The 12,443-nt window shown below is 38.2% G+C and overlaps 1 protein-coding gene across 19 annotated transcripts in view; it reads right to left on the bottom strand.

Moving 5' to 3' along the window:
• Nucleotides 1-244: 244 nt before the first annotated feature.
• The window catches only part of SLMAP (sarcolemma associated protein), a 91,593-nt gene continuing 79,394 nt past the window's right edge, over nucleotides 245-12,443 (bottom strand). For 10 of the 19 annotated variants that reach the window (XM_033140975.1, XM_033140989.1, XM_033140974.1 and 7 more), the window contains 2 exons: nucleotides 7,666-7,800; nucleotides 245-2,144 (listed from right to left, as the gene is read on the bottom strand). In XM_033140975.1, coding sequence (XP_032996866.1) covers nucleotides 2,055-2,144; nucleotides 7,666-7,800 — 225 coding nt within the window. In that variant the 3' untranslated portion in view covers nucleotides 245-2,054. Of the gene's footprint in view, nucleotides 2,145-3,220; nucleotides 3,311-7,665; nucleotides 7,801-12,443 lie in introns of all 19 variants that reach the window. The other 9 variants (XM_033140978.1, XM_033140990.1, XM_033140976.1 and 6 more) reach the window with 1 other exon arrangement.

Here is a 12,443-nt window from a genome sequence, read left to right as displayed (position 1 = left end):
TGCTGATGCAACCTCATGGCCTTGTGATATGCCAGTAATCTGTACGTATACCCCACCAGAAGCATTTATTGTCAATCTTAGAAACAGGCATTAAGCCAATGCAGTAAAAGGATAATGCATTTTTCATATTCACGGCTACCAGATATAATGTAATCATTGCTCATAAAAGGATTTCATCATTCTCTAGTGCACAACAAACTTATCAAAAATCTATGGATGTCAAAAATGAGATTCAACACAAACATTTATAGGGAGAGTAAAGTTATTTTATTAAATCATGCACATCATGTGTGTTAGTGCAAATAGTTCAATCTGTACTCCAGAAATTCTATTGTTTCTTTATATCTTTACAAAATAGATTTAAAACAATTATTTACTTTTAAAAATGTAATTCTGAAGTTAAGCATTTTCAGAATAATATTTGCAATAACCTATATACAAGAGGTACTGAGTACCACTGGCATGTGTGTGTGTGTGTGCGTGTGGGTGGGTGTTACAGTTTCCTGCAAATGAAAAGAATGAAATGAACAAAAACAACATTTCTAAGAGTCTGTGGACTAACATTCCCTTAATTCTAAATGATCCTCCCATTAACAAATCCCAAATAGTTTAAGACAGAACCTTTAAAGTAAAGTGACCCTCAACACCTCAAAGGCAAATTATTAACTAAAAACTCTATTTAAATACTTAACTAGATATGCTGATTGCCATTAAATCCTTTGAACCAACTATTTTTGTTTTGCTGAGATAAGTCTTCCTATGAATCAGCTGAAACATTTCACTGTGCCATTATTTGTATATTAATACAGACCTTAATTGACAGAGCTGTTGAGCAGTGCAAGCTAGCACTTTATTCAGGTTTTAATTACATACCCCTATTCACAAGTCAATGCTTACTGGAAACATTAATATTAAGGCCATATAAAGTGTGACATAAAGCTGCTAATCATTGATAGCACATTCTTTCATCTTAAGTTGTTGCATAGAGGACCAATTAGATTATTCTACCTTCCAGAAGGATTGCCCATTTCGGATTTTGTCTTCTTCCTTCCCCTAACAATAGAAGCACTCAAGCACTTCACATAATAATAAAATTATGCCAATGAAAACACAGTTTAAAGAGACAAATATTACTTCCCCAGCTTGGTTTTGATAATAAGTGACTGGAAAAATCATTTCTATAATGTGATATGTGCGAAAATATGTTGCGTTTTATAGTGTCTATATACATGAGATTTAATAAATTACATTCAAACTAAAAATTGGATCACTGCACTATGTCCATCAGAAAAATCAAGATTTTGCTCCCAGAAAAACCTTAGTTCACTCAGGCACACACATGCACACACCTGCACACAAAAACATTCTAGACCGATGATGTCCGTTCAGTTTCTTCTAGAGCTCTTTAAGGCTGACAATGAATTATACCAGTTCCCAAGTCATCGATAAAATAGGACCTTTACTGAAGAAAAATACTTGTTTCTGTCAGAAGACTTGGAAAAAATAAAATTGTTCCCAATAGCTCAGTGACTCACAGCAAGTAAAAAATAATAATGGTATGTTCATGTACAAATAAAGTCAAACTGAAAGGCACTGAGCACACTGCATCTGCTTCCAAGTATTAAAGGATATTTGGCATGGGTGTCCAAATTGGGGTGGGGGTGGGGCGAGAAATGCATTGCTTTCAATCTGGCAATCAGATTCTTAAGTAAAATATCCACACACCTAACCAGCATAAATAATTTGGTACCAAGAAGCCTACTTTAGGCCACCATAACAGTATTTAGAACTCCAACATACTATCTTAAGAATTACATGAAGTTGTGAGCAACAATATTGCTCACGACAGAATGAAGTCATAATTTTATTCCCTCTTTATAGACAGATACATTTTGTACAGTTTAAAGCAATGACCCTACTTCTGCTCTGAAGCCAAACTCTGTGGTACTAAGAGGTAAAAAAAAAAAAGGAACATGATGAATCTGTCTTTCCCCCAGTATGTGAATGATGCCAGCTTCTAAAGGGAGGACGGTGTATGGATTCAACAACAGTTCTCATGGAGAAGCTCTGGTTAGGCCTGGGTACAGCACCATGGCTGTCACAGCGACCAAAGCTGCCATCACAGGCATCCAAGGCCATTGTCTCTGTGTAGGGAGAAAAAAAAGGAAAATAATCAATATCTCATTTGTTTCAGTGGACACTAATTAGTTAACCCCTTCAAGTTCCTGGAAGTCCCTAGGAGGTTTCCCATCTGTTCGTGGTTTTGAATTATTTTTTTGACTGGGCATCAAGGGGTTAAACAAAGTTCCTCTAAGTGAAGGAATTTCAATGGATGTTAAGTCTCCATGAAGTGACATCATTAGCTTTAGCAGATGCATAAATTCATCCCTTAACTGAATGCTTCCTATTAAACCTTTCTGAATTTTTTAATCTGATAACTGCATTTGATGCTTGTGCCAAGATAAATGCATGCCATGCCAAATTATGAGCTGTTAGACCTCCTCCAGAACATTGTACAAAGTATCAGTTCATCAGTTAACAATTAACAACACATTAAACTTTTCTTGCCTAGGTTTAAAGCAGTTCTGAAATGTAGCGGTGTTAATCTTAACGTGTATATTATGATCATTCTGAAGAATATAATTCCACACGGAGGGTGGTAAGTCTTACAGAATGCATTTGGGAAGGTAATATCCATCACTGCAAGAACTGGAAATGCAAACCCACCACCTGTTGCCCACACCTTGTCCATTCATTCCCCACCCACCCAGCATCTTCTTCACCACAACAGTGAGAAAAGTGAAAGGCATTCAAATCCAGAGAGAAATTTCTGAATTAGTGGAGGGTAAAAAGGAAATAAGGGACCAGATTCAAATATGCAAACTCCTCATTTGTTTAGTGTCATTAAGCAGTTAGGTTTTCTTCCAGGCCCTAACTCTGCGGCATTTTACAAAAGACAAATGGTGTTAGAAGAAGCACAGTCAGAAACAAGTAGGTTACAACAGGACACTGTTAGCACTAGCACAAGGAAAACAAGACAGATGTTAAATGATTAGTTTGTTTGTTTTTTGGTTTGCCAATATCACACAGAATGACTTATTAAATGAAGGATTTGCATCAGGTAAACCAATACCTGTTTTTCACCATGCACTATCTTACAAAAATGGCACAAACAGGTGAGAGGGACGAACATACATGGACTGAATAGTGCTTGTAGTACCTTTCTCTACCACAATGGGTTGTAACACCAAAACAGGAAAGCCAGGATTAGGCCGATGAATACGGCTGGGACGGGTGGTAATATGGAAGGCTAAAGGGAAGGGAAGGGATATTAAAATCATTTTTGTGCTATAAAATAATCAAATAGGTAAAGATGATTTAGATAGGGGGAAAGCTCAAAGATCAAGTTTTGTTTCAACTGAAACACTAAAGACATCTAACAAGAAGACACAGCTAGTCTGGTATACAAAGTTAGTACACCACTGTACAAAGTAAACATGGATATTGAACAACAAAGCATTTCTTCCCTTAAGGAAGCTCTTTTTAATCTTACAGAATGTAATATTTTAGGGCAAAATAAACCTTAAACTCTTACTGCATTTCAGGAGGGTTCCCTAGAAGACAGAGTGCAATTGTGCTTTATGTAATTCTAGATGTTCAAAACATATTCAACAGAATATTCAGGAGCTTCAAATACCAATCAGGATTTTTAATCCATCTGGATACAAAGCCATTTAAAATTACAAAAACAAAATCCACCTTTCCCCTTTCCATCTGCAGCAGACTTGCATTTTTAACAGAATGCAAACTCTGTAGAAAAAAATTATTTTATGTTGGACGCTTTGTAAAAAGCTCTTCCTATCCTGGTATCGCCTACATATAGGGAAAAAAATGTATACTCAAAGGTAAGTGCTTTTCTCCACATATAAGTTCTTCACAAATGAGGATGCCTTCTTGTATAATCAGGGCTTTGATGAGACCCTTCTGTGGACCAAACTTCAGGTCACGCAGATCACATTTCAGCAGGCAAAAGAGCAACTTTCAGTGCTGTGTGCCCTGATATGTCACAAGGACATTCGCATTAGCTTCCTCTAAAATGGTCACTGGGCCCCAACCCCCTCTAGCAATTGATCAACTGAAGCAGATTCCAAAACAAGAAATAACTACCGGTACTCAATGTATCTTAATGTATTTTAATATTTGTTGGAAGCCACCCAGATGGGTGGGGTACAAATAAATTATTATTATTATTATTATGATGATGATGATGATGATGATGATGATGACTCGGGGCTATAGTAATGATTTTTAGCAGTCAAATCCCCCAAACACTCTGCTATTTATGATACAATAACTTCATCATGAGCTCTGATACACCTAGGCCTGAGGTAAATGAGGTAAATGCATGATGAGCACAGTGGGGTGTTTAGTTTTCAGTTACTAAAATGGGAAGCCCCTGCGTACATGGTGTTCAGAATCACAGGCAGTGCAAGAAGTGATTCAATATGCACTGCAACCTATCTCTTGTCAGCAGAGAATGAATGATATAGGGTCCATAGGATGCAAAATAGGGAACACCTGGCTATCTCTCCATATATGGTCCATCCAAATCTTATGAAAAAGTCAAGGTGGAGATCCTGCTGTTCAACCTCATACCTAAGGACAGCGCAGCAGGAAGGTTTTCCATAGAATTTTAATATTAGTGACTGTTGGAAGCACAGTATTTTCTGATTGTTTATTTTATGGAAACTATTATTTCCCCTATCGGGATCAACATAAAACAAGCTTATTTATAGAAATTCAATTGAACACAAATAATAATTTCAGCTATTTACACATATTACTAATCATAGGTATTTTACACCATATTTCTTATACTTGTTTCTAACGTACTCTGGTAAGAATGAAGCCAAAATATTAAGGCAACTTAAATGAGGGAGAATTCACGTGACCTTTTGAGCCCATAGCAAATTTTTACTCATGCCCCAGCAAGCACACACTCACCTCAGCTCAGACTGGCTTCTACTATCCAAGTGCAACATACTGTGAGCGAGCATAAAAAGTGCACCTGGGCTGGACAGAGAATGTGGCATTTGGCATGTATGTGAGTGGGAGAGGTGTGATGCAGCACAGGTGGAAGTCAGCACAGGGTAAAAAGCAAGGCTTCCACAGATTCAAAGGGTTGCAGGATTGACGCCTAGTTACGTGTGGCTGTCTCAAGACATTTTGTTGAAAAAACATCTGGCAAATGAGTGCAATTAAAAATGAAATATATGCTTCTGTTTCCATGGGAACCAGGTGTATACGTGTGCATGTTTTCTAAGGGTATATGATTGTACATGGATCTAGCCACACAAACAACTGAAATGTGCCTGTCCCCCACTACACCTGTGGCAGCTTTCCTCCAGGGTAAGACAGCCCTCGATCCCCAAAAAAGGTTTCTTACTCCAGCCTTAGAGAGCACATCCAGGCCCAATTCAAAGTGCTGGGTTGTTGTTATTGTTGTTGTTGTTGTTTTGCTTTTAATTATTTTATTGATATAATATTATTACACTTTGAAGCCAATGCATCAAACTCACTTGCTTGCCAAGAAAAAAAGAAAAGTAGTAGTGAGGGAAATAAAAAAAGAAAAGAAAGATGGCCTTTGAAGTGGAAAGGGGGCAGCATAGCAAAAACAAAAACAAGTGCTGGTTTTGACCTATCAAGCCTTAAACAGCTCAGGGCTGCAATACCTCATGGACCATCTCTCCCCATATCAACCAACCCAGGTCCTGTGATCATTATCTGAGGCCCTTCTTTGTGTGCCTCCTCCATGTGAGGTCCAGAGAATGAGCCTTTTCTGTGGTGGCTTCCATTTGTGGAATGCTCTCCCCAGGGAGGCTCACCTGGTGCCTTCACTACATATTTTTAGGCACCAGACAAAATGTTCCTCTATAATCAGGCCTTTGGCTGATAAAAACAAACGATGCCCTTTTAAATGTGTCTGTGGGAGGATGATTATTGGTTTCTGTTGTTGTTATAATATGTATTTTGTTTTCCTTTTCTCTTTCTTTCTTTTTCTTTTTGCCATAAACCGCCCTGTGATCTTAGGATGAAGGATAGTGTATAAATTTAATAAATAATAAAACAACTCAAGGGGAAACTAACAGGAGAACACCTTTGTCAACCTGCAAGGTTGAAAAATAACAGTAAATCCATTTGGGTGTGAGGTTCTCCAGTAAAGTAAATGAATGTCTACTCCTCACTCACCCTGTAGCTGAATCACCAACCACCTGCATACATAACTCTTCTCAGTCCCTATTTCTAATAATTTAGTGATTAGGGAATATGGCAGTCAGTACTGTTTTATTATTATTTCAAAGCCTTTGTATATTGCCAAGTTGGATAGATATTTTTCTACTCAAAAAGGTTGAGCAAGAGCTGCCATCAAAATGTCCTGGAATCTCCCAGCAACAGACCATTATTTGGAATGTTCACACTCACTCAATCTTCTCATTTGACTGAATCAGGCAAAACATGTTTATTGCTGAAAGTAAAATTCATGTTGATTCTGTAGTGAAAATCCCTGAGTAAGAGACTAACTCTACTCAGATTCTGCACTCCAACATATCAGCACAATATTTTTCACATTTATTCCTCTCTACACATGAAAACATTTTAAGACAAAAGTGGAAGATGAAGATAGCAGATGAAGTTTCTTTTAGGTGTTGATACACTTATTGTATTCTATTGGTCTTTAATGTATTCTCAGGTGCTTTTATAGAACTTTAAATATATATATGTTTAAGTTGATTTGAGAATGCATTTTACTAGAAAGACAATTAGCACTGCTACCAAGAAATATTCATCAGACTGCAGATTAACAGGGCATCCAAGTTATTTCCCTATAGTTCTACTAGATATACTCAGGCCCACAGCAAGCGACAACAACGAGGTTGATTCTGTAACTGTTGCAGTGCAAAGACTTCACATATCACTAATCTGTTATAGCAGATTGGGTTATATTAGGATAATTTTATTTTAAAATCATTCTAGTTGCTGTAGAGAATACTATATAGATCTAAGCTCTGTTCCCCTCAAAGTCAACAGAAGTCTGAATGACACTCGTTTATTCGCCCGAGAAGCAGAAACTGACATTCAAGAAGGCATTCACTTCTTGTATGAAGTACAGCTGAAAAATGCTGTTCTCTCAGTCTCTGCTTCTTTTTGTGTTAGATATCTTGCCCTGATTAACAAAGGTTTTCTGAAGCAAGATGCTTGAAAAATTATGGGTAATGGAATATCTCCACTGGCCAAATTGCTAGTTTTGTAAGCACTGAATATTTCAAAGGAGGAAATGAATAGAGATTCTGGCAAAGGCTCTTCAGATCCAGGCTCAGAAAAGAACTTTGGGACTCAATAAATTATTCTCCCCTTCAGATTCAAATCTGAATGGGGAAAGTATTTCCAGGTCAGTTTTCCCCTATGGAATGTGGCACCCCCACCCACAATATTAGAGTTACTCCATTAGATTGTATTGGGCAGGAGAAGTTTATGGGCCACTGATTTCATGAAATTCCTGCAACTTCACGAAATGCTTTTTCCAAACCTTCATCAGGCATGGCTAGTAATCTCGCAGTGGAAATAAAATAACAAAAATCTGGCACACGTGTTATACAGACTTACATGATTTCCTTTTTCTTGTAGCAGCTTCAGGTTGTCTTTACACTGTTTGAGTTCATCTGTGATTGATTGCTTTTCCTGCTCAGTGATTTCAAACTTCGACTTCAGCTCTGAGAGTATGATCTGTGTCTTTTCATACTAAAGGCAAAGAAAACACATATACTACAGACCCATTTAAACTAGATTTAAGAGGTTAAAGTAGCTTTGGGAGATGTGTCTATGCTTTTCAATAAAATACTACATGGAAATTAATATGCATGTTTTGGGCAGGGCAGCAATTTACTTTCTGCTATACTGGAATCAAGTTCAGGAAAAAGTAAAACCGTGGATCCGTGTTCATTCCCCTGCACTAAGATTGATTGATTGATTGCATTTATAGGCCCCCTTTTCCTCCAAGGAGCTCAAGGTGGCTGTCATGGTTTTCTCCTCTCCTCATTTAATCCCCTCAATAACCCCCCCCCCAATAATTTTAGAATAAGGTTTATCTTGTTATCACTGGTGTTTTGTTGTTGTTTTCTAAAAGGTGAGAGGAAAAGGAAAAGTGTCAAAGCACAATACAAATCCTTCATGTCAGAACTAGACCCAGCATTTCCTGCTCCTCTCCCAGCAGTGGGGGAATGCAGTCATGTCATATAATCTGTTTCATGTGTGGGAGACAGGAGATAGAAGAGCAGAAAAGGGTTTGGCAGCTACAGGTTTGCTGCAATACTGAATCCTGTTATGATTCCTCTAATAAAACGGAGCACTGAAATATGTTCTCTTTATGCATGGTGCCTGTATTACAGTTTTGCTCCTTTCCACTAGATACTTACAACTCTCTATATAAACCTTTGTTTCATATTTACTTCACAAGTTATTCCATGCTAGAAAACATTCATTTATCTAGATTAAAGCTTTTTATACAAGAATTCTCACATTGTGTGAAATTAATAACAGCACCTGCTCAAGATGTGAAACACTAGTCAGATTCCCTAAAGATAAAATCTAGCTGTCCATGAGGCTTTTCTGCTGAAAATTCTAGACCATAACATATGTCATTTGGTTTGTTTCCTTCAGTAATTCAACTTAAAAGGTGAAACTAATACATGTGATAGACTCATGACATGCAAAAGCGAGATATGTCAAGCCTTTATTTGTTATAATTGTGATGATTATGGCGTACAGCTGATGAGAACCCCAAATTAACAATTTCAACTTTGGGGTTTTCATCAGCTGCACGCCATAATTATCACAATTATAACAAGCAAAGGCTTGACATATCTCGCTTTGCTTGTCATGAGTCTATCTCATATATTAAACTCCAGTAGCTAATGAAAACAATTGCTTACATAAATGGACTTTTCCACGATATTCTAATTTTTTGAGTTTCACCTGTATTTCCTTTTGGGATGTGGCTTTAGAAATGGTGCAACAAATTTTTTATTCTAGATCAAAAGCTGCATGTCTTTCCATTTTATTAGACATCCTTCCAGAAATGTCATCCAAATTCTTTCCAGCAGAGAAAACCTCATGCCTAATTTGATAAAAATACAGCCACTCCCAACATGTTTGACTCAAAGAAAAAACTGAAGACAACCAGTGAGACAATTAATACCATTTTCCCAGCCGATGCTTTTCAGCTCATCTGAAAAAGTTTATAACTTATTCCAGATAAATTGCCACCATTGTACTACAAAAAATATTGTCAGAATGGTGAACCGGTGGCCCATGGGCCAGTTTTTACCTGTGAGGCTATCCTCTCCAAACTACTCCCACCTGCGCATCAGCTGTTGTCACTGGTGATGTCAGCCAACAGGCAAGAGGAAAGAAATTAACCCTGCATTGGCTGCGCAACCTGCTCCCAACTGGAAACAGGATTGCACAGCCAAGGCAGCAAGATTTGATCAGCTGATGGCAGCAAGTTAAAACCCTTTGCAAAAGCATTCTTTGAAGCAGCTCAGTGTTCTTCCTTCAAGCAAACAGGCATGCAGGTGCCAGCAGGGAAGAAGAGCTTCTTCTCTCCGCCCCCCCTTAAAGGAAGTGTATGGGGATGCTTCAAAGAGAGCTTTCGCAAAGGTCTTTAAAAGACCCCCAACTTCCATTTGAGACTCTAGATGTTTTGAAGGTGCTGCAGCTCCCCAGTTGGAAGTTGGGCACTTGGAAACCCAATGCAAAGGATTTCGAGAGGTGGGCACAGGTGCCCACCTGGCAATCATGTGATGTGATACAATGGCATTATGTAATTGACAGGGTATGGGATCACCACCAAGTCAAATCTGGTCCACAGATTTGGCCCATAGAGCCAAGAAGGTTGCCCAGCCCTGCTTTACTGATGTGCCACCAACCCTAAGTCTACAACCAACTACAAAAAAACAAGTTAGGGTGAGTTAAGACTGCTTCTGTCACAGGAACAGAAAAAGAAGTATGGTAGTGTGGGTCAGTAACTACATGAACATCACATCTTAGGTCATGTATCACACATTAGCTCAACATTCAGTCCTTGGATAAACACACCTTTCTTCCATGCAGATGGGCAGCTGACCAGCACAGGCTCTGCTTTGGGATTTGTGGCTTGTGGGAATGGAATGCACTAAATGGCTACCAAGTATGTAACAATGCACTTCCTTTCCCCAGTTCCCAAACTTTTAAAATGTTTTTATCGTGAGTTTTATAAACTGCCTTGTGTTGTAAATTTAAGTATGGCACAAAATCAATTCCACCATCTGCAAAACTTTAATCACATTGAAAGCCTGTTAGGTGTTTACTATTTGTTTTCAACATTTTTTTCAAAAATAAGAGAAAGTTTGCACATCAGCAAATTCAGTACAACTATCTACCTTTAAGGACCATAAGCATAGTAAGAGAAGATCAGAGAGGAACAGTGTCATGGAAGGAGGGCCATGGACAGGAGATAAGTTTTCCATATATGGAAAGAGAATGTCACACTTAAAAAAAAAAAAAAAAGCTTAGGGCTGTTCCCAACTAAGTCCTACTCGGAGTAGACATGTTAAAATTAATGAACTGAAATTAGTCTTATCCATCAACTTCACTGGGTTTACCCTGAGTAGGCCTAATATTAACCTAGGTTCGTTAATTTTTGCAGGTCTACTCAGAGAAGTCTTTTATGTCACAAAGTTCTGTAGTTTTCTTTATAAAGTACTACACAATTTGGAATCAAGCTTCTCCATCAAAATGTAACTCAAAGCACCAAAACTGAAAGATAACTTCCTACCAGGAAAGGCATTTCTCTTTTCAGTGGCAAAAAACATATTTACCCAGAGCAGTATAGAATCCCGTTTTAAAGAAACCTTATGGCAAGTATGTGAAATCCACCACAGCTGATTGTAGTGCTAAGGCCCCAAATTATGGATCATATTATATATTACAGCACACACACCGCACACCCCTCGAGGTTTTAAAAGGAGATAAACAGAGTGCTCTGAATTCCCTGTAGAAACAAAAGTTTTCTCTGCAAAGGCATATATAGAGTCCACTACAACTAAGTAACACCACTGTATTAGTGAATTTTGAAAGCCAAAATGTTGGCAAAATATACAGACCCATTAATCCCAACTACAAAATAAATATGAAAATGGCATTCAGATGGCAACTGAAATGATAACAAGGGAAGGGATTGAAAAGTGCAATGGAAATGGTCAACCAATGCTTTCCTAGTAATGTTAATGAAGAAACAAAACAGTTACTGGAGGTTTATCACCTCCATTGTTTGTGCATGAGGCACTTTCTGGAAGGCTTTTAATGCTTACTTTATGCACTTTCTAGCAAGCTCAAATGCTAAAAAAAGACACTCACCTTAATAGATGTGCATTCCTAGTTGTTAAGGGAAATGATTGTCTTGGCTACAAAACCAATTTGAACGCTTTAATCTTTACAGAAAGCAGAATTTCTATCACAAAGTTCAAAGCCTCCCTCAGGATCTAATGTGCCTAAGCTCTTCAGTGCAGAGAATAAAGGAATAATATGAATTCATTCTTACTTTCCTCCACTCCACTCACTCTCTACAAAAGTTGGAAACGGGAGGAGGCTCAGTACCCAGGTTCGTTTTGAATGTGGCACAGTTGTCATGAGGTGAACTGTGTGCCATTTTTATTATGGATTTTACTACACAGGGCATCAACCACTACCAGGCAATTCTCAAATCTTTAACCTGATGCTGTAAATATAAAACATCATCAATGTGGACACTTCTCATATGAAACTGAAAAGGCAAAAATCATCTCATGAAGTAACTGTAGGAACTGAACTCAATGAGCACTTTACAGCTTTAGCCCTAATTAGGTTCACAGGCACATCTTCATATTTGCCCTAACAAAAGGAGAAAATCAAGAGGGAAAGAAGGGCTTTACGTCTGAAGGCAGGGACTGTCCAGTTTGTAGTGAGTTGCAAGCAACTCTAGGAGCCTTTTGTTGCCGAAGGGCAGGATTGATTAGATAGATAGATAGATCATAAAAAGACAAGTGAATAAGCACAAACAAGCCTTTTTTAAAAAAAGAATTGGAGTACATTTCAACACGCAGAAGAGCATGCTTAACTCAGACAGTTTTGAGAGACAATGCATACAGAATTATTTCACATAAACTCAGCTAGGTTATCTATTCCCCAGCCACACCCATTAACGGCAGCTTTTCAAATCTCTTTAGTTCCAAAATCTGTCTGTCTCCCAAAGGCCTTGTTCATACCTGCATGTGCCCCACTTCCCTCTTCTCCCCTGGCACAGCCACAAGGAGGAGAATGGAGGCTTTTGCTTCCATTTCCAGCTCACCACAGTTAGCGTTACGTCT

The sequence above is a fragment of the Lacerta agilis genome, chromosome 2 (genome assembly GCF_009819535.1).
Source record: "Lacerta agilis isolate rLacAgi1 chromosome 2, rLacAgi1.pri, whole genome shotgun sequence".
NCBI classification, from domain to species: Eukaryota; Metazoa; Chordata; class Lepidosauria; order Squamata; family Lacertidae; genus Lacerta; species Lacerta agilis.
This window is presented reverse-complemented; position numbering and strand designations above follow the sequence as displayed.